This window comes from Sminthopsis crassicaudata, chromosome 2, assembly GCF_048593235.1.
Source record: "Sminthopsis crassicaudata isolate SCR6 chromosome 2, ASM4859323v1, whole genome shotgun sequence".
NCBI lineage: Eukaryota > Metazoa > Chordata > Mammalia > Dasyuromorphia > Dasyuridae > Sminthopsis > Sminthopsis crassicaudata.
This window is the reverse complement of record NC_133618.1, coordinates 337989301-338013249: the sequence shown is the minus strand read 5'-3', so window position 1 is coordinate 338013249 and position 23949 is coordinate 337989301. Positions and strand designations below refer to the sequence as shown.

Here is a 23949-nt window from a genome sequence, read left to right as displayed (position 1 = left end):
CTGAGGGTCTTACATTCTAAATTTGGGGAACTACCCAGGAAATTGAACTTTGGCCAATAAATACAAAGTTGCCCATATCTGATAGAGGTAGGAAGAAAATGATGTCATAGATGTCAATTTTATTTTTATTTTTAGTTCCAAATTCTCTCCCTCTTTCTACCCCCTCCCAAAATACTTATGGTCAAATAAGATGAGCATCCTACCAGTTTCCAATTCTTTGCCACCACAGAAAAAGCTACTGTAAATATTTTGGTGAAAATAGGCTATTTCCCTTTTTTTAAATCTCTTTGGAATACAGACCTGGTAGTAATATTGCTAGGTCAAAGGGTATGCCTAGTTTTATTGCATTATAGCAATTCCAAATTGTTCTACAGAATAACAGTTCTAATAGTTCACAACTCCACCAACAGTATATTAGTGTAGCTATTTTATCACATCCCCTACAATATTTGTCATTTATCATGTTAACTAATGATAGGTATAAAATGGCACCTCAGAGTTATTCTGATTTGCATTTCTTTAATTATTAATAATGTAGAGCATTTTTTTTCTTATGACTATTGATAGCATTTCTTTCTGAAAACTGCCTTTTTATATTACTTGACCATTTGCCAATTGAAAAAGCAGCTTTTATTCTTATAAATGCCTCAGTTCCATACATATACATATTAAAAATAACTCTACTAGAGAAATTTGCTTCAAAAATATTCCTCACTTTTCTCTTTTTCTTCTAATTTTAGCAGCATTGTTTTGTTAAAAAACAAAACAAAACAAAACAAAAAAAAAACTTTTTAATTGGATGTAACCAAATTTACTCATTTTACATCCTGGGAACCTCTCTTGTTTGGGCATGAACCTTTTCCAAAGATTTGTCAGGTAAATTTAACCATGTTCTTCTAACTTACTTATATGACCTTTTTTATATCTGAACTAAACCCATTTTGCGCTTATTTTGATATATCTTGTGAGCTGTGAGCTATGCCAACATTCTGTAGACTGCTTTCTGGTTTGCCTAACAGGTTTTGTCAAATAATGAGTTCTTCCCCTAACTACTGGAATTGATCAACACCCCCCCTTTTTTTTTTTTAAATTTAGACCAAATCACTAAAATGATTACAGTTTTATAGTATACAAATTTGAGAGCTGGTACTACTAACTCTTCTTCCTTTACATTATTTTTTTTTCATTGATTTCCTTGATATTTTTGCCTGTTATTGGCCTTTTATTCCTCCAAATAAATTTTATTACTTTTCCTAACTCTATAAAGTAATTCTTTGATACTTTGATTGGTAGCACTGCACATGTAAATTTAGGTAGTATTGTCATTTTTATTGTATTGGCTCAGTCTACCTATGAGCAATTAATATTTTCCAGTTATTTAGACGTTTTTATTTATGTGAAAAGGATTTTAATTATTATATTTATATAGTTCCTATGTATGGCTTGGCAAGAAGTCTCCCAAGAATTTTATGCTATCTGTATCTATTAAGTGGAATTTTCTCTATTTATCTTTTGGAGTTTGTTAATATAATGAAATGTTGATGATTACATAGGTTTATTTTATATCCTCAAACTTTGCTATCATTTACAAAAAGTAATTGTTCTGTTTCCTCATTGGCTATATTTATTCCTTCTATTTCTTTTTCTTTTGTTACTGCTATAGTTATTGTTTCCAGTACAGTACTGAAAAAGAATAATGGTGAATAGCATTAGAAGAATAATGACCATCCTTGTTTCACCCTTGATTTTGTTAGATTTATCCTTATTACAAAAAATATTTGCTTACAATTTTACATAAGTATCCTTTCTCGTTTTAAGAAAAATTCTATTTATTTTAATGTGTCTGTGTTTTAAAAAATGGATATTAGCTGTTGACAAAATCTACTCTCACTGATATTTGGTAATCATCTTATATTTATTGATTTTGTTGTTAACGTGGTCAATTAAATTTATAATTTTCTTAATATTAAACCAGCCATACTTTTCTGGTATACATTTAGTCTCGTCATAGCATATGATCGTTGTGATGCTATCAAGCATTATTTTTTAAAATTTTTGCATCAATTAGGGGATCATTAGGTTAATTGGTTTGTGCTTTTCTTTCTCTGTTTTTGTGCAACATTTTAATTATTATTTATTTTTTTTTTGAGAGGCAATTGGGGTTAAATGACTTGCTCAGGGTCACACAGCTAGTATTAATTAAATATTAAGTGTCTGAGATCTGATTTGAACTCAGGTCCTCCTGACTCCAAAACTGATACTCTACTGTACCATCTAGCTATCCCTCTGTTAACATATTTCTCCCCTCCCCTTGAAGCTGGGGTTAAGTGACTTGCCCAGGGTCACACAGCTAGGAAGTGTTAAATGTCTGAGACCATATTTGAATTCAGGTCCTCCAGAATTCAAGGCTGGTGCTCTATCTACTGCGCCACCTAGCTGCCCCCTTATGACTCCTTTATTTTTAAAAATAGTTTATATAGTAGCAGAATTAATTGTTCCTTAAATGTCTGATAAATTTTGCTTGTAAGTCTATCCAATCCTAGTTGGGGGTTTTTTGGCCATTGGGAATTCATTTATGATTTATTCATTTTCTTTTTCTAAAACAGGATTATTTAAGTATTTCATTTCCTCCCCTGCTAATCTGGGCAATTATATTTTTGTAAATATTTGTTCATTTCATTTAAAGTGTCAGTTTTACTTTTATTAGCATAAAACTGAGCAAAATACCTCCTAATAATTGCTTTTATTCATCTTCATTGATTGTGAATTCACCCTTTCCATTTTTAATACTGATAATTTGAATCTCTTTTAAAAAAATCATATTACCCAATAGTTTATCTATTTTACTTGATTTTTTTTTTTTCTTCATAAAACTAATTCCTACTTCAACTTCATTGGGTTTGGTTTTTTTGGTTTTTTTTTCACTTATAATTTTATTAAGCTCTCATTCGATTTTTAGGTTTTCTATTTTGGTGTTTGAGGATTTTATTTTTTGAAATTTTTTAAGGGTTTTTACTTGCATGTCTAATTTGTTGATCTCCTTTTTTCTTTATGTTACTAATAAGCACTTAGAGATATAACTTTAGTTGCATCCCACAGAGTTTGGTATATTGTTGTATTGTTATTATCTTTAATGAAACTATCAATTGTTTTTGTGATCTGTTCTTTGACCACTCATTATTTAACTTCGAGTTAGTTTCCAATTAACTTTTCATTCCTGCTTCAAAGAATTTTTTCAAATGTCAGTTTGATGAAAAAAAAAAAAAAAGCTTTTAATATTTCTGTTTTTCTGAATTTGTTTGTGAAATACCCAAAGGTCTGGTTAGTTTTTATGAAAGTAATGATACATATACATGAATATATCTGAAAATAGATAAACTCTATTGCCATTCATTATTTTATGGTTTGACTTATCTAAATCTAAGAGATATGAATTGAGATTCTCTTCCTCCACTAGTTTTATTATAAATTTTTTATTAATTTTATAAACTATTATGAATTTTTTTTCTGAAACTAATTTAACATTTCCTTTTAAATTTTAGATACTATATCATTTGGTGTATATTTATGTTAATTCATTGACTTTGGTACTTTTTATCAAAAATGAAATTTCCTTGATTAACTCATTTAATTAGGTTTTAATTTTGCTTTGTTTTGATTTCATGATTGCTACCCCTGCATTTTTTACTAAAGCTGAAACATAATTGATTCTGCTCCAGCTCATTTTAATGTATCATTTTGTTACAAGCATGTTTATTATATATAATATATTGTTGGATTATGGTTTTTAATTCAGTCAGCTATCCTTTTTCATTTTATGGGTGAGCTCCTTCTATTCATGTTCATAGTTATGATTGCTAAGTATGCAATTCTAATTTTTTCTCTTCTATTTACTTTTTTCTATGAAGTTATATAATAATATACATTCTATATAATTTTATAAATTATATGATATATAAATTCTTCCTTACACACTTCACTTACATGAGATAATTTTCCCCATCCTTCCTCTGTTTTCTCTTGTGTATCTTTCTCATCCTTCTTTTCTTCTTTTGAGGTCTCACCATAAGAAACTCACATAAGGGTTACATGTATCATCTTATCATATAGAAATACAAATTGTTTAACCTGATCAAATCCCTTATGATTGTTCAATTTTTTTTTTATGCTTCTCTTCAGTTATGTGTTTGAAAGTCCTCTATTTTCATTAAATATCCATTTTTCCTTAATAGGATAATAATTTTGCTGGATAGATTATTTTTGTTTATTTATTATAGTTTCATGGCCGTCTGGAGAATCACATACTTTTTTTTTTTAGTATAAGATTATACTAAAATAGTTATTTTTTTAGGTTAAACATATACAATTCTTCTAAAAATATTTCCACCTTTATCATGCTGCAGAACAAAAATCAGATCAAAAAGGAAAAAAAAAATGAGAAAGAAAAAAACAAGCAAGCAAACAACAAAAAGGTAAAAATATTGTGATCCAAATTCAGTCCCCATACTCCACTCTCTGGATGCAGAGGGCTCTCTCCATCACAAGTCTACTAGAATTCCCCTGAATCACCCCATTGCTGAAAGAGCCAACCCAACTGATCATCACATAATCTTGTTATTGCTGTGAACAATGATCTCCTGCTACTGCTCATTTTACTTAGCATCAGTTCATGTCTCTCCAGACCTTTCCAAAATAATCCTGCTGATCATTTCTTATAGAATAGTAATATTTTATAACATTCATATACTGTAACTTATTTAGCCATTCCCCAACCAATTAATGGCATCTAGTTAATTTCTAGTTCCTTGCCATTACAAAAAGGGCTGCTACAAACATTTTTACACATGGGGCTCCATTTTTCTTTTTTCTGATCTCTTTGGGGATAGAGACCCAGTAGAGATACTGCTGGATTAAAAGATATGCACAGGTTGATAGCTCTTTGGGCATAGTTCCAAATTGCTCTTCAGCATGGTGGATGGAATATTATATTCTTAAGACTTCTATTCTTTTATAGTTGTAACTGCTAACTAAATTTTGTATCATAGCTGTGGCTCAGCTTTTGAATTTTTTTTTTTCTTTCTGGTTAATTGCAGTATTTTCTCCTTGGCTATGAATTTGAATTTTAGCTTTAATTTCCACTGGTCACTCTTGAAAAAAAATCTAAAAATGAGTTTTCATTTTGAAATTTTTTTTCAGAAATGACCAGAGTACTCTTTCAATTTCTACTTTGCCATCAGGTACTAAATATCTTGACATTTTTCTTGTATATTTTCTTGAAATATGATGTGAAGGATTTGTTGTTGTTATTGTTCATGGATTTTAGGTAGTCTAATAATTCTTTAATTATCTCTCCTCAATTTATTTTCTAGGTCAGTTGTTTTTCCCATGAGATATTTCACACTTTCTTCTATTTTTTCAGTCTGGTTAAAAAAAAAAAAAAAGTGTCCAACACACACAGAAAAAGAAAAATCTTCCAGAAATAGTCAAATGATAAAAGAGTAAAACTTTGCTAAAGAAATTTTTTAAAATTAAAAATTAAAATATATAAAATGAAACCTTATGCAGTCATTTTTTTCTTTTTTACCAAGCTGTTACTTCTCTTCATAATTTTTTGCAGAGCTATAATTTCTTTTCCCATTCTCCTCTCCCCACATTTTGATTATTAAAAATGATCTTTAGTTTTTATAAATCTTTCTTAAGGGCTTCTGGATATTGTTGGTGGATTTGTTTCCAATCTGCATTTTTCTCTCTGGCAGATGCTTAGCTTGTAGATATTTTTAAATCATTATCTACCTTTGAATTTGTGTTTTAAGCTTTACTGTCCCCATAATATTTTTATGGTCAACTTTTTTTTTTTTTTTTTTTTTTGGTGTTTAATCATTTTCCTGCTTCTTAATTTGAACTTTTATGTTACAGTTAAGTTTTGCTCATTTCCAATATGTCCTTCTGTTGCTTCCATAACTCAATTGGGAAGAGGGGCACTCTATAAGTTTTCATTGTTTCTAATATTGTTATCCAAGAAGAGATTTGTTCACTGCCCTCCTGATGAGTATTCTATTACTTATATAGATATGGTTCCTGCTACCCCATACATAACTTGCAAGTTCTCCTTCATACCCTAAAATCTAGAACAGGACAATGAATGACATAGCTGCTGAATGGCACCCATTCCTGTTCCTAGTGCAACACTCTTTCAGCACAAGAAATCACTTCTCTTACTTTCTCAGGGTACTATGTTGCTCCCTAGCACTGCCTTTCCCACAATCTAGTGCTATCCCTTCCCTCTTAACCGCTCTAATCTCAGTTTCTGTAAACTTATTTTTGCCTTCCTAAACTGCCCTGAATTGGGAAAAAATGACTTTTCTTGTAGGTGGAAAACCTACAATTTGGCATTTTCTGTGGTCATTGTAAAAGAGGTTTGAGGAGGCCTACAGCAAAGTTGTGCTTCTCACTAAGTCATCTTATCTTTAACTAATTTAACTGGTTTTTAAATGATTTAAAGAATTTAATCTATGTGGTATTGTGTTTTTATTATTTTCTGTGTCACTTCATTTGTGACTTGATTTCAGTCTAGGCATGTTATATTTTTATAAATATTCATCCATTTCATTTACATCATCAGTTTTTACTTTGGTGAAAAAGTTCCTATTTCTGGTCTTCATTGGTGAATTCAACTTTTTAATTCTTCATACTAGTGATTTGGTTTCTTTTTTTTAAAAACCAGGTTAGCTAATGGTTTGTTTTTTTTTCTAAAAATAACTTTTAACTTTATTAACTCAATAAAGTTTTTTTTGCTTTTAATTTTTGTTAATTTTTTCTTTTATATATCCATCACTTCTGTTTGGGTGTTTAATTGAGGATTTTCAGTTTGTTTTTTCTACTTTTTAAACTTACATGCCCAATTCATTTATCTCTTCTTTCTCTCTTCTACTAAAGAAAGTATATAGAGATATACATTTTTCCCTAACCCAAAAATTTTGATATATTGTCTCATTATTGTCATCCTTAATGAAATTATTGTTTTTAATTACTTTTTTTGACATTTTTTAGAATTTTTATATTGAATCTCTAATTAATGTTTTATCTTTGTTTCAAAAACCCTCATTAAACATGCTTCTTTTATTGATTACATGCAATAAAAGTATTTAATGCTTCTCTTTTTCTATATTTTTGTCAAGTTTTTTAATGCCTTAAAATATAATGAATTTTTGTGAAGGTGTTATGCTGAGAAATATGTGTACTTCTATCCCCATTCAGTACAGAGATGTCTTAACACATACTTTCTGGGTGGAAAAAAATGGAAGCATGACACATTTAAATTTTAATTTGCATGAACTTTCTCCATTGTTTCTTTAAGTCTAGATAGTCATCAAAATCAATCAAGCCCCAAATGTCAGTGTTTGCTGATTTCTGAGGTATAAATGTTTACAATGAAAATTTAACAAACAGTTCTCCTGTGCATACCCTTTGACCCAGCATTGCTATTATTGGGCTTATATCCCAAAGAAATACTAAAGAGCAGAAAGGGACCTGTATGTGCCAAAATGTTTGTGGCAGCTCTTTTTGTTGTAGCTAGAAACTGGAAGATGAATAGATGTCCATCAATTGGAGAATGGTTGGGTAAATTATGGTATATGAAGGTTATGGAATATTATTGCTCTGTAAGAAATGACCAGCAGGAGGAATACAGAGAGGCTTGGAGAGACTTACATCAACTGATGCTGAGTGAAATGAACAGAACCAGAAGATCGCTGTACACTTCAATGCTGTATGAAGATGTATTCTGATGGAAGTGGATATCTTCAACATAAAGAAGATCCAACTCACTTCCAGTTGATCAATGATGGCCAGAAATAACTACACCCAGAGAAGTAACACTGGGAAGTTAATGTAAATTGTTAGCACTACTGTCTATCTACCCAGGTTACTTATACCTTTGGAATCTAATACTTAATGTGCAACAAGATAATGGTATTTACACACATATATTGTATCTAGGTTATATTGTAACACATGTAAAATGTATGGGATTGCCTGTCATGGGGGGAGGGAGTGGAGGAAGGGGGGGGAATATTTGGAAAAAATGAATACAAGGGATAATGTTATAAAAAAAAATTGCTCATGCATATATACTGTGGGGGAAAAATTCTAAATAAAATAATAAATAAAAGAAAATTTAACAGTTCTCTTAAGCTAGTTCAAGATGATTTCAGCACATCCCTGATTATATCTATTTTTTTTTTTAATCCTTTTCAGATCCCTCATTTCTTTTTTTTTTTCTTTTTTTTTTTTTTTTTTTTTGTTTTTGTTTTTGTTTTGCTGAGACAATTAGGATTAAGTGACTTGCCCAGGTTCACACAGCTAGGAAGAATTAAGTGAGACCAGATGTGAACTCAGGTCCTCCTGACTTCAGGGCTGGGCTCTATCCATTGTGCAACCTAGCTGCCCAGCTCATTTCTTTTTTGGGGGGAGGGGAAGGTAATTGGGGTTAAATGACTTGCTCAATGTCACACAGGTAGGAAGTTTTAAGGTCATATTCGAACTCAGGTCTTCCCGATTCAGGGCTAGTGCTTTATCCACTGCACCATTTAGCTGTCCCCTTTTTAATTTTTGTTAGATTTGAAAGGAATAAACTGAGGTCCCTAGTATGAATAAATTTACAGTCTATATTTCCCTGTAATTTATTTAACTTTTCCTTTAAGTAGATGCTATGGCATGTTATTTGTTTTTGGTTTTTTTTTCTTTTAACTAAGACTATTTTTCCTTGTCTGAAGTCATAATTATTATCCTTGTCTTACTTCAATTAATGATAGATTTTGCCTCAGTTCTCAGTTTTTACCCTTCTCTTACAAGTTAATCCTTTTACCAGTTTAGATGAGTCAAGTTCAAGTGTCACCTACAATTCCTCTAACCCTTCTTTATTTACATAGACTTATACAACCCAAACATGTCAAATAATTTCCCCCACTTTTTCTATCCTCCCACGATTTATTTGTATTCTTCTTTTCCTTTTCTCTCTTAAGATTATCAAATCATAACTGTGATGGACTTGGTTCTTTTCAAGAATGAGGTGATTCAGGTCAATTCCAATAGACATGTGATAGAGTCACTCGCATCCACAGACAGGACTATAGGGATTAAATATGGATCACAACATAGTATTTTTCACCTTTTTTGTTGTTGTTTGTCTTTTTCTCATCTTTTCCCCATTTGATCTGATTTCTCTTGTGCAGCATGATAAATGTGGTAATATGTTTAGAAGAATCCCACATGTTTAACCTATGTTGGATTACTTGCAAGGAGAAGAGGGAGAAAAATTGGGGACATTTTAGTATTTTATTTTTCCAATTACATGTAAAGATAGTTTTCAACATTTCGTTTTTGTAAGATTTTGAGTTCCACAATGTTTGACAAAAATTGCTGGGAAAATTGGAAATTAATATGGCAGAAACTAGGCATTGCTCCACACTTAACACCATACACCAAAATTAGTTCAAAATGGGTTCATGACCTAGGCATAAAGAATGAGATTATAAATAAATTAGAGGAACATAGGATAGTTTACTTCTCAGACCTGTGGAAGAGGAGTGAATTTATGTCCAAAGAAGAACTAGAGATCATTATTGATCACAAAATAGATTACATCAAATTGAAAATTTTTTGTACAAACAAAACTAATGCACATAAAATTAGAAGGGAAACAATAAACTGGGAAAACATTTTTATAGTCAAAGGTTCCGAAAAAGACCTCATTTCCAAAATATATAGAGAATTGACTATAATTTATAAGAAATCAAGCCATTCTCCAATTAATAAATGGTCAAAGGATATGAACAGACAATTCTCAAATGAAGAAATTGAAACTATTTCTAGCCATATGAAAAGATGCTTCAAGTCATTATTAATTAGAGAAAGGCAAATGAAGACAACTCTGAGATACTACTACTCACCTGTCAGATTGGCTAGAATGACAGAGAAAGATAATACACAATGCTGGAGGGGATGTGGGAAAAAGGGACACTGATACATTGCTGGTGGAATTGTGAATACATCCAGCCATTCTGGAGAGTGATTTGGAACCAAGCTCAAAAAGTTATCAAACTGTGCATATCCTTTGACCCAGTAGTGTTACTACTGGGCTTATATCCCAGAGAGATCTTAAAGAAGGGAAAGGGACCTGTATGTGCAAGAATGTTTGTGGCAGCCCTTTTTGTTGTGGCCAGAAACTGGAAACCAAGTGGATGCCCATTAATTGGAGATTGGCTGAATAAATTGTGGTATATGAATGTTATGGAAAATTATTATTCTGTAAGAAATGACCAACAGGATGATTTCAGAAAGGCCTGGAGAGACTTACATGAATTAATGCTGAGTGAAATGAGCAGAACCAGGAGATTGTTGTATACTTCTACAACAATACTATATGATGATCAATTCTGATGGATGTGGCCATCTTCATCATTCTGAGATGAACCAAATCAATTCCAATAGAGCAGTAATGAACTAAACCAGCTACACCCAGCGAAAGAACTCTGGGAGATGATTATGAACCATTACTTAGAATTCCCAATCCCTCTATTTTTGTCCGCCTGCATTTTTGATTTCCTTCACAGGCCAATTGTACACTATTTCAAAGTCTGATTTTTTTTTTGTACAGCAAAACAACTGTTTAGATATGTATACATATATTGTATTTAATTTATACTTTAACATATTTAACATGTATTGGTCAACTTCCCATAGGGGGGAGGGGGAAAGGGGGGAAAAATTGGGACAAATGGTTTGGTAACTGTCAATGCTGTAAAATTACATATATATATATATATATATATATATATATATATATATACATATATATATATGTGGTAAATAAAAACTATAATTAACATAAAAAAATAATTTTAGCCAGTTTGGTAGACATAAAATCTCAAGGTTGTTCTTTAAAAATAAAAAATAAAAAATAAAAATTTGAGTTCCAATTTTTTCCCCTACCTTCTGTACCTCTCTCCTTCGCAAGACAGCAAGCCATCTGATACAGGTTATACATGTATAATCATTTCAAACATAATTGCATATTAGTTATGTTGTAAAAAAAAAAATTAGAACAAAAGGGAAAAACCATGAGAAAGTAAAAGCAAATACAAACCAAAAAAGGTGAAAATAGTATGCTTCAATCCACATTCAGTCTCCATAGTTCTCTCTCTGGATGTGGATGGCATTTTCCATCCCAAGTGCTGTCTTAAGATTAAAGCATTGTTGATAAGAGTTAAGTTTACTATTGTTGATTATCACATAATCTTGCTGTTACTGTGTACAGTGCTCTACTGTAGATTCTATTTCTACTTTGCCATGGGATTCTAAGAAATCTGGCTATCTTCTCTTAGGATTTCTTGAAATATGAGGTTAAGGTGTTATTTTGGCAATAGACTTTTGGTGATTGATCTGTTTTTATCATTTCTTACAGTGGAATTTTATATTTCATTATTGTCATACTGTCAGATTTTGTATAAACATTCCCTATTTAACGTACACAGACACAATTCTAGTTCTTTGCTTTCATTTTCCCTCTTCATCCTGTCTTAAGTTGCTCTTCATAGAAAGTCACTATGGTTAAAAGGAAGCTCAAAACACACACTCAGAAAAAGATAACAAAGTCAAAGCTCCCACATCTAAGCTTGCAAAAAAAATTAGGAATTGGGTTCAGGCTATGGAAGAGCTCAAAAGGGATTTTGAAAATCAAGTAAGATAGAGGAAAAACTAGGGGAAAAATTGAGAGTGGTTCAAAGGGAAATACAAAAAGTTAATAGGGAGAAGAATATTTTAAAAAGCAAAATTAGCCAATTGGGAAAAGATGTACCAAAGTTCATTAAGGGAAATAATTCCTTAAAAAATTGGGCAAAATATAAGTTAATGAATTTATGAGAAATCAAGATACAATAAAACAAAACCAAAAAATGAAAAGATAGGGGAAAAAAATGTGAAATATCTTATTGGAAAAAACAAATGACCTGGAAAATCGATCCAAGATAGAGAATTTCAAAATTATTGGTACCTGAAAATCATTTTTAAAAAAAAGAGCCTGGACATTATCTTTCAAGAAATTATAAAGAAAAACTGTCTTGAAATAATAGAATCAGAGGGTAAAATAGAAATTGAAAGAATCCACCAATCACCTTCTGAAAGAGATCACAAAATGAAAACTCCCAGGAATATTACAGCTCTTGGGTTTAGGAGAAAATATTGCAAGCATCTAGAAAAAAACAATTCAAGTATGGTGAAGCCACAATCAGTATAACACAAGATTTAGCGTCTTCTACATTAAAGGATCAGAGGATTTAGAATATGATATTCCAGAGAACATTTAAGATTACAACCAAGAATCACCTACCCAGCAAAACAGTATAATCGTTCTGGGAAAAAGGTACACATGCAGTGAAATAGAGGATTTTCAAATATTTGTGATGAAAAGACCAGAGCTGAATGGAGAATTTGTTTTTCAAATAACAGGACTCAGGAGACATATAAGGAGGTAATCAGGAAAATGATATTATAAAGGACTTAAGAAGGCTTATCTATTTACATTCTTACATGGGAGGATGATACTTGTAACCCATTAGAACTTTCTCATTATTATGGCAGTTGGAAGTATATCTAGTCAGAGGGCACAGAGGGTTGAATACGAAGGGATAATTAAATTTTTTTAATAAGGAATATAAGGGGTGAGAGAAGAATGTACTGAGATAAAGGGAAAAGGAAGAAGTGCAATTGGTGTAAATTATCTTCCATTAAAAAGAGGCAAGAAAAAGCTTTTACAAAGCAGGGGAAGAAGAGGGGGAGAAAAGAGAGAGTAAGTGAACTTTAATCAAAATAGGCTCAAATAAGAAATAACATAACACTGAATATGGAAATACAACACATACACTGTCTTACCCTGAAGGAAAATAAGAAGGGAATGTGATATGGGAAGGGGGGAGGGTGAAAAAAGAGAGGGCATATTAGGGAAGGGTTAGTACCAAAACACTCGAGGAGGGACAGAGAGAATAAATGGGGGAAATACTGTTACCAATAGCAATTGTTAAAAGAATTTTGAAGCAAATTTTTCTAATAAGATTTTATTTCTTAAACTGAGTCAAATTTATAAAAAATAAGAGCCTTACTCCAATTGATAAATGATCAAAAGATATAATCTATGCCCAAAGAAATATAAATTCATGCATATCCTTTGATCCAACAATAGCATTACTAGACAAGAATACCAAAAGAGATATTTAAAAAAAAAAAAAAGAAAAAATGTAAAATATATTGTGATATGTGATTGTTATGGAATATTATTGTTCTGTGGGAGATGATGAGCAGGATGCTCTCAGAAAAACCTGGGAAGTCCTCCATGAATTCAAGCAAAGTGCAATGTACTATATACAAAATAAAAGCATGTTCTGGAAAACCAGCTTTAAATAACTTTGCTCGGCAGCATAATGATCCATGACTAAAGAACTTGTGATGAAAAATCCTAACCATACCTAGAGAAGAAAACTGATTGGGTCTGAACAGAGATTGAAGCATATTCTCACTCTTTTTTATTTTTCTTGAGAGTTTTTTTTTTTAATTAAAGTGGGAGATATATGGTTTCTTTCACAACATTATTTTTATGGAAATGTTTAACAAAACTTTACATGTGGTTTCTTAATTGGGATTGGAAGTGAGGATTAGGGAGAGAATCTGAAATTCAAAAGTTTTAAAAAACAATTGTTTTAAATGTAGGAAAAATACAAAATATTTTTCAAATGCATATATATTTTTTAAAAGCCCTCTTTCACTGTTCTCAAGACAATAATCAATATTACACAGAATTTTTTTTTTTTTTAGTAAATTAATCTTGGTTGTAGGCCTTTTGGAATCTCATGCTCTGTCCTCTTTATTCTCAGTTAAATTTTATCTGATCCTGATTATAGTCCCTTAGGACTTGAATTCACTTTTTTCTAACTCCTTGTAGTGTATTTCTTTGATCTGGAAGCTTTGGATTTTGACTATAATATTTCTGGGAATTTTCATTTTGGAATTTCAAGAGGTGGATTCTTTCTATCTTCACTTTGTCCTTTGGTTCAAAAAAATCAAGTTTTCATTTAAGATTTCTTCATTGCATTTTTTTTCCCATTTTACAAATTTTGTTTTTCAGTGAATTGGCGTCTTTTTCATACCTATTTTGTAGGGCATTCTATGCTTTTTCCATTCCTTTCCCCATTTTTCTTCTAGCTCTCTTTTAAGATCCTTTATTTATGCAATCTTCCAAGAAAGCCTTGTGAAATGGGGACCAACTGATATCTTCTTTTGGGGCTTCATCTGGAGTTGCTTTGCCTTTAGGAACCTCAGGATTTGAGATCTGTTCTCTCTCTCTCTCTTTCCATAAAAACTGTCTATGGTGAGAGGTTTTTTTGTTCAACATTTTTTTTTTTAAGGCTTGAGTTCTTCAAAGCAAAGGAGTGACAGCTGCTTTAATTTACCCTGGGGCAGTTCTGCTGATTGATTTCAGATGCTGGGTAATGGCAGCTAGGTACAGAGTTCTTTTCTGTCTTAATGGTTTACAATTTGCCTTTTATAAAATGCAAATCTGCCAATATCACCACCTAGCAATTAGGACAGAGTGGCCTAAGAGGTTCACAGAAGATCCTCAGGCAGGTGGAAGCTGCAATGCTCAAGACTCCCCGTCCCAGTTTCTTGCCCCAGGCTCCCTGTGCTGTGGTCTGGGCTCCACAGACTGTCTCCCTGCCTGTTTGACATATCTCTGTTCTGAAGTATCTTCTTCTAGAAATGTGTTGTACTCCAAATATTTGTGGGTTCTTTGATTCTAAAACCAATTTAGAGGCTTAATCTGCTGTTGGTTTGAGAGAAAGTCAGATGTCACAGAAAGTCATGTCTACTCTCTGTCATCTTGGCTTCGCTCCCCCTCACAACCCCAAGATTTCTCGAAATGCAAGGATTAGACTTTTGAGAAAAAAAAAAATTAGTTTGTAAGAAATAATTCTATTGGACTTGGGAACGGTGAAGTTAAAAGTCTTTAATTACACAACTGTTCAGGTGGGTATCCTATCAAATAGGAATACTTGGAATTAATACTTGACCTTTTTTTTAATATTGAATTGCAAATCCCTCTCCCGATGCCCCATTGGCTGAGTATCAGAGGTCACAATCTATCAAGACTATCATTGTACAGAGGAAGAAATGAGCCTTTAATGAAACAGAGAACATCTAAGTATTCCTGATTAAAAAAAAATCAGAGCCCAAGTAGAAAAAAACATACAGAAATATAGGTACTATTTTCCTGCCTCCCTTTCCTGTAAAACCATATAAATCATTCCTTAAACTCCCAATTTTAGGAACAACCAGATTAGGTTCTATTGCTCTCCCCACCCCACCTATTTATGTTGTAGACTTGCCCAATAAATGCTTTTTGCAGTTGAACTGTGCTTCCATTCCCTCTGTTCAGGCAGATATTGTACATCAACTAAACAAAGTTACACAATTTATATTTCTATATGGAGACATGCTAAATGTAATCCCATAGAACTCATTATCAGGAGCCAATGAGGAGTATAAAACTTTAATTTTTTAAAATAGTATTTTATTTCTCCAGTTACATGCAAAAATAGTTTTCAATATTCATCTCTGTAAGATTTTGAATTCCAATTTTTTTTTCTCCCTCCCTTACCTGTCTTATTTACAAATATCACCGGAACCTCTTGGATAACATTTCTGTGCAAACGTTGGTTATGTATAAAATGAAAGTCTAAAATTGTTTTCCTTGTACTCGGTCTATACCTGCCTTGTGCCTGCCAACTGGCGTCCCCTTGCCAGGCAGTTTGGCCTTTCTGGAGGCCAAACGCCTGTCTATCCCTTTACTATCAATAAAGACTTTGTTTTGATACAGCATTGAGTAGCGAATTCATTCGCTACCGAACCTGCCCTTGCTTACTTTGGGGAAGGAGAGAGATAATCAGACCCACCAGGAGAAGAGCTGATCCATCTCCGCTTAGATCCTGCAATTTACTCCTCATCAAATGGATTTTTCTTTTTTTTTGGAGGCGGCGAGGGGGTGGGGGAGGCAATTAGGGAAATGATTTGCTCAGTTGCTTAGCACCAGTGCTCTACTCATATCATCACCTAGCTGGTCCAAGACAGAGATTATTCTTAAACAAACCTCTTTAAGTGAGGAGAAAGGAAGCAAAGGGGTTTTTTGGGAAGATGACAAAGTAGGTCAGAAATTTCCAGGCTTTCTAGATTTCTTCCAAAGGCAGAAAAATTGCTATGAAATGAATGTAGAATAGCAAAAACAAAGAGATGAAGCAGTTCTCCTCCTAAGCCAACTTGAAAGGAGCCCCAGAAAACCCTGGATTTCCAAGGGCTGACATTTGGCCAAGTTGTACGAGGTAGATTTGCACTTTCATATGGAATCATCATTTTTTATTGTACTTATGTTATGGAAATGCTTATTTTGTTTCATGAATTGAAAAAAAATTTTTTTAAAGAGGAAAGGGCGGGGAAAGAATGTAAAGTATAAGAGAATAGGATGGAGCAAAGTACATAATTAGCAATCATAATTGTGAATCTGAATGGGATAAATTCATTCATAGAATGACTGAAGATAACAGAATGGACTAGGATTGTTATTTACAAGAAACATACTTGAAATAGAAAAAAACACAAAGTTAAAATAAGGAGCTTGAAAAGAATTTATAATCCTTTAATTGAAGTTTTAAAAAATGGGAGGGGTTGTGATCATCTCAGACAAAGCAAAAGTAAAAATAAATCTAATTAAAAATAAGAACAGGCAAATTATATTTTGCTAAAAAGTGTGAAAAACATGTGTAACCAATGGCATAATATCTAAATTCTGAGAGGAAAGGTCAAATAAGTTACAAGAAGTAGTAAAACTATGTCAGAGAACTTCAATTTCTCTTTCCCAATCTATAGAAATCTCCCCAAAATAAAAAAGAAATGAAAGATACTAATAGAATTTGAGAAAAGGTAAATAAGATAGACCTCTGGAGAATATTGAATGGGAATAAAAAGAAATATTACCTATTGTCAATTGTGCATAACACCTTCACAATTAATAGTCATTAAGCAAAGGTTAAAAATTAGAACCTGGGGCAGCTAGGTGGTGCAGTGGATAGAGCACCAGCCCTGAATTCAGGAGGACCCAAGTTCAAAATGATCTCAGACACTTAACACTTCCTAGCTGTGTGACCCTGGGCAAGTCACTTAACCCCAGCCTCAGAAAAAATAAAAAATAAAAATTAGGGCATCAAATTAATTTTGTTTCTCATAGCCTTCTAGTTCATATGTTGTGTGTGTGTGTGTGTGTGTGTATATATATATATATATATATATATATATATATGTAATAATTCTAAAAATCAAAATGAGAGATTAAGAAAATTGACAGAAAATAAAATAAAATCCCATATTATTAATTATTAAAACTAGAAACTTTTAAAGTTTGATTAAATCTTATTAAAAAATTAAATTACCAATATAAAATTTTTAAAAGGGGACTTTACAATAAAGAAGAAATTTTAAAATATTGTTAGGAGCTATTTTGCCCTGCTGTTTGCTGATAAAACTATCTTAAATGGATGAATATTTACAAAAATATAAAAAGCCCAGATTAGTAAAACAGGAAATAGAGTACTTCTATAACTTTATCTTGGAAAAAGAAACTGAAGAAGCTCTAAGTGAATTCCCAAAGGAAAAAAGTCCCAGAATGAGATGGAATAACAAGCAAATTATAGCAAACATTTAAAGAATAATTCAAAAATTTCATTAAGTATTTGGAAAAAAAGTGAAGAATCATACCTAGTCCCTTTAAGAAAACAACATGCCAATATCCTTATGAATATCTATGGAAAATAAAATTTTTAAAGTCCTAACAAGAAGACTACAGCAGTATATCACAAGGATTCATACATTGTGATCAGGCTGATTCAATATTTAAAAAAAAAAAGAAAAGAAAAGCATAATTGACAATATCAGTTCCCAACTCAATTGAGGTTCAAAGAAAGACCCAAAAAAGGTTGGGGTTGTAGGCCAGTGTTGCTAGGTATCTCGAAAAAATTTGCAGGGTTGAACCCCTCTCCAAGTAAAGGGGCAAAATTTATTGTAATTGTAACCCAAATTGAAGGGGGCTAAGTTCCAAAAGGATTTAGCAAAGGACCAGGAGCTGGCTTTGGAGTCTGTGACCCTGAGATCTCCCACCTCCAATCTATTGTTCTAACAATCATCTGTCAAGAAACAGATTGTTTGTCTGTTTGTTTGTCTGTTGGTCAGTGATAAGCAAATTCTTGAGACCACTCCTTGGTTCTACCATAAAATCAGCATATCTATAACATGAAGAACTAGATAAATGTCTCCTTGCTTCTGTGTCTTTGCTAAATTCTCTTGGATTTTAGACCACTTGTAATGGCATTACAATTACAATAAACTTTACCTCTTGACTTGTACACAGGTTCAAACCTGCAAATTCTTTTGAGATACCTCACAACACCAGTCTGTGACCCCCAACCTTTTGGAGTCCCTTCCCAACCTCAATAGTAGTATTGTTTTTGTTATATTGACTCATATATATTGTCAGTATCAGATTGTTTTAATGATTAATATAGTTTTTAAAAAATAGCTTTTTTGTTTAGAATGAAAGGCCACATTCTCAGCCAATGAGGATGAGCCAGCAAGGCGGGGGGAGGGCATAATATTGCATTAGGGAACATATATATTGGCTTAAGCTACGTATGAGCAATGACTATTTCTTCAGTTATTTAAATCTGTCTTTGTGTAGAGTTTTGTAATTGTGTTTATACTTTATATAGTTCCTATGTCAGGTAGTCTCTGCATTTAGTTGACAATGTTAAGAAACATTGATTTTTTTTCTGGGTTTATTTTGTATACTGCAACTTTGCTATAGTTGTTAGTTGGTTTAATTAATTTTTTAGTTTGTACTCTAAGTATACCATCATGTTCCTGCAGAAAGTGATGGCTTTATTTATTCTTCCCCTGCAAAATGATTCTGAAGAGGTATGAGAAAAAGAGGCAAGACCTGAAAAACCCTAAAGCTATTCCTGACAATCTGGCCAACAGCAGTAATTCTATACTGATTTTGTTGGTCCCCAAGCTGAAGAACTCAATGGTGAGAACTACTCCACCCCTAACATTCCTCAATTATACTTCTAAACCAGTGGTCCTCAAACTTTTTAAATAGGGGGCCAGTTCACTATCTCTCAGACTGTTAGAGGGCCGGATTAGAGTAAAAACAAAAACTCACACTCTGTCTCCGCCCCTCCATTTGCCATAACCTGGCTGGCCACATAGCCTGCTGCATCTGGCCCTTGGGATGTAGTTTAGTATGGTTTAGAGTCTAAACCATAATACTAGCATAACAACTTAATCTTTGTTTTTCTTTCCCGTGAAGTTATCTCCCAGATTCTGCCTCTTTGATAGATTTCCCTGAAATTAGCCCACTTTCAAGTAGCATAATAAATCTTTGCCCCTTCACTTAGAAAACTGTGTGTGTGAATTCTTTCACCAAACCTATAAGAGGGAGGGCCTAATTTTGTTGGGGTGTCTTTCTCCTCAACATTTCTTTTTGTTTTATTGTTATAGCTAGCATCTCTAATATATTGAATGTTTTAATGATGAATAGGAAAAGTTTGATAGTTCTTCAAAAGGAAACTATAAATTACCCAAGCTATAGGATTGATATGGTGCCAATGGTAGTGAAGAGGTACGAAAATTGGGGTGGGGAATTATCTCTGGTCGACACAGGTCCAATGCCAAAAAATTCGCAAACCTGAAATCTGTTTGTGGCAAAAGAGATTTATTGTTGGCACTGAGAAGCCAGCTTTGCTAGAAAGACAGACTTCTTAGTGGGTAAGGAAGGTCCTGTCAGGAACATAACAAGAGTTAACACTAAGAAGAGACTATCTTCACAGTGGGCAAGAGTTCTGGCAGGCAGCTTTGCCAAGAGATTTGGAGTTCAGATTTGTCTTTTATTAGTAGTTTGAGGGTGGAGCTTCCATTCAAAATTGAATGAGATTTTTTCAATGTTGTCAATGTCCCCAGGCCTGGATTACCAGTAGAAAAGAGATTATTTTGGAGTTTGGAGCCACTCAGGGTGGGACCTCCAACTGAATAAAATCACTTAACTGGGAGTTTGAAGACTTTTCTCAGAGTGTGGGAATTTCCTGAAGGGAATCCGGTATACCCCCCCCCCCAAAAAAAAGATCTGTTTTAATGGAGGGTGATTTGACCAAGATCTCTCAACTGAATGAAACCATTTAATGTGGGAGTTTTGCAGGCTTTTCACAGGGGAGAGCCTGAGACCCCCAAACACCATTCTTTTACAGATTAAAGGGGATATACCCATCAGGATCAGATTTCTGTTTTCCCCTGCCTTTCTTCCCTAACAAATAACTTCCAGGATACGGATGAACAAAACAATTCTGGGAATTTATAGAACTCATCTAGTCCATATCTACCCATTCCATATGTTGAGATATATCTCAAGGTCATATCTTTGTTTAAATGGAATTTGTGTTGTTTCCCCGTTTCTCCCTGATCTAGCACCTAATTTATAACCAGAGAACTAGGGAACATTATGATGCAAAATGGATCATTTTGACTACATTAAACTAAAAGGGTTTTTCATAAACATAAGCAACTCAGCTAAAATTCAAAAACAAGCAGAGATGAGAGGAGGGGGAAGCCTTTTCAGAAAGTTTTTCAGAAAGTTTCTTTGATAACCTTTAAACTATTGGCAAATGGTCAAATGATATTGTTGAGGTTTAAAGAGACCCCAAAAGGTTGGGGTCACAGATTGATGTAATATAGTAAAATACAAAAATTCACTGAAGAAAATAATTCCTCAAAAATTAAAATTGGATATGTGGAAGTCAATGACTATGAGAAATCAAGAAACAATAAAATAAAACCAAAATAATGAAAAAGTAGAAGCCTGTGTGAACTATCTCATTTGAAAAACAATTAGCCTAGAAAATATATCCAGGAGAGATAATTTAAGAATTACTGGACTACCTGAAAGCCATGATCTAAAAAAATGTTAATTTTTAAGAAATTATCAAGGAAAATTGTCCTGATATCCTAGAGCCAAAGAAAACAGAAATAGAAAAGAATCCACTGATCACCTCCTGAAAGAGATCCCAAAATGTAAACTCCCAAGAATAGTATAACCAAATTCCAGAATTCCTAGGCAAGAAGAAAATATTACAAGCAGCCCAAAAAAACAAATGAAATATCCTGAGGCCACAAACAGGATTCACAAGGTTTTAGCAGCTTCTACATGAAAGGATTGGAGGGCTTGTAATATGATATTCCAGACAACAAAGGAGGTAGGATTATACCCAAGAATCATCTTTCTAGCAAAACTTAATATAATCCTTCAGAGGGAAAAATGGATATTCAGTGAAATAGAGGATTTTCTAGCATTCTTGAAAATTTGACTTTCAAATACAAGACTCAAGAGAAGCATGAAAAGATAAACAAGAAAGGATTTCATAAGGGACTGAAGAGTAAACTGTTTACATTCCCACATAGGAAGATAATACTTGTAACTCATAAGAACTTTCTCATTATTGAGGCAGTTAGAAGGAGTAAATGTACAGGGAGGCACAAGTGTGAGTTGAATATGAAGGGATAATACCTCAAAACACAAAATAAAAAGTGTTAGAGGAATGTCTATGGGAGAAAGGGAAAGGGAGAATTAGAATGGTGTAAATTATCTGTCATAAAAAGGTTAGAATTTTTAACAGGAGAAAAAGAACCTTACCTCTCATCAGAATTGGCTTAAGGAGGGATAAAGAAATCTATCTCACTTTAGAATAAAGTAGGAGGGGAAAGGTATAAGGGAAAGGATGGGGTCTATGATAAAGGAAGGTAAAGACAGATTGGAGGAGGGAATAATCAGTAGCAAAATACTTTTGAGGATGGACAGGGAAAAAATAGAGAATAAAATAAACAGGGAGAGGAGAGGTAATAGGATGGAGGGAAATATGATTAGCAAAAGTAATAATGAAAAAAAATTTGAGCCAAGTTTCCCTGATAAATGCCTTTATTGTTTCATGTAAAGAACCAAGTCAATTTTTTTAAAAATAGGGGCCATTCCCCAATTAATGAAGTAATCAAAATTATAACCATAAGCAAAAACACTTTAACTCACTATTCATTAGAGAAATGCAAATTAAAACAATTCTGAAGTACTGGAGAATGGCTGACTAAATTATAATATGTAATTATGATATATTACTGTTCTATAAGAAATCAGGAGGATGATCTCAAAGAAATCTCTTGCAAAGTGAAATATACTGTGTGCAAAGTAACATCAGAATTGTAAAAAGTGCAGCTGTGAATGACTTAGCTATCCTTAGCACTACAATGATCCAAGACAACTATGAAGGACTTGTGATAAAAAATGCTATCCATTTCCAGAAAGAATTGATGATGTCTGAATATAGATTGAAACATACTTTTTTCTTTTATTTTTCTTGAGGGAATTTTTTGTCTAGTTTTTGCAATTTACAATATGACTAATGTTTTGTATAACTATATATGTATATTCAATTGTTTGCCTTCTCAGTGAGGGGTTTGGGAAGGGAGGAAGGAAGAGAATTTGGAACTAAAAGTTTTAAAAACAAATGTTAAAAGTTGTCTTTATATGTAACTGGAGAAAAACAAAATACTACAGATTTTTAAAAATAAATAAAATATTAAAATGCAGTACCTTCAGCTTATTTTTTTCTTGAATACTGATTGAAATAAAGAACTTTACTAACCAAATATCAACAAAAACCTTTGTATGATGATAGTGATGAATTATCACTGTTTACTAAGAATAGCTAGCAATACATTTCTTCCATCTGAAGTTACATAACTTTGTTTAATGTGAAGGACAACAGAAAATAGTGAACAGAGAGAGCTACCCCTTAAGTCAAGAAGAACTATGTTCATTTTCTGCCTCTGACAAATGCTGTGTGTGTGACATTTGACAAGTCACTTAATCTGTCAGTATTCAAAGGTGTCAAGCTGTGTTGGAAGTTTCCTTATCAGTAAGTTTCTTATATCAGTCAAATAGAAAGTTTGCTTCTTATTCCAATCTTGTGAGATGTCTTTTTGTTTTTTAAACTGACAGCCATTAAAACCAGATAAATAGATATAAAAATAAACAGAACTTAGAACCATTTAAGAATTAAATGAATATGCACATATTGGGGGCATATATTCTAATTTTTTTTTTTTTTACAAGATGAAGTGTACAATAAAAAAAACATTTGGAGTCTACTGGCACCTTTGATAATATATATGTTTATTAGCTTTAATATCAGGTTGCAAAAGTGCCTTTAACACATTGGACATATGATTCCACTGAGCAAGGGCATAAATCTTTCAGTGCCCCTGAGGAATTCCCCAATGAAATTAAAGGTCCAGATGAAAATAGAAACAATTACAACAAAAACTTCTATTGGCATCATATAGAATACTGTGCTTGTCAAAACAGTTTGGGAAATACTTTTCTTGATATGCTCTCTATATCCAGTCAAGCTAACCATGCAGGTCTTCCAGTTTTCTAAAGAATGTAAGCTCTTTGAGGAAAAGAAAGGTCTTCATCTTTGTCATAGCAAGTCCTAACTTGGCATATAATCTCAGGAACTTAAATGTTTTATGTTCCCTTTAGACTAATATTTCCAAATTAGCAAGAAAAGCCTCAAGGGATTTGGCCAGCCATTTTGGCAGTAGAATTGTATCCTGTGTGAGGAACCTGGTTTTGAAATTCACTCTCCCACTTCCTACCTATAAAACTTTTTATAAACTACTATGACTTTCTTTGCTTCTATTAACTCATCTATGACAATAATGAAAAACTAGGCCTTCTGGGCTTCCTAAACAGGT

The 23949-nt window shown here is 32.7% G+C and overlaps 1 protein-coding gene across 2 annotated transcripts in view; it reads right to left on the bottom strand.

The window, feature by feature from the left end:
• Positions 1 to 11011: 11011 nt before the first annotated feature.
• KLHDC1 (kelch domain containing 1) overlaps positions 11012 to 23949 on the bottom strand; it is a 64154-nt gene continuing 51216 nt past the window's right edge. Inside the window, exon 13 of one of the 2 annotated variants that reach the window (XM_074290514.1) lies at positions 11012 to 11238. In XM_074290514.1, the coding sequence (XP_074146615.1) occupies positions 11100 to 11238 (139 nt within the window). In that variant the 3' untranslated portion in view covers positions 11012 to 11099. The remainder of the gene's footprint in view (positions 11239 to 23949) is intronic. The other variant, XM_074290515.1, reaches the window with a different exon arrangement.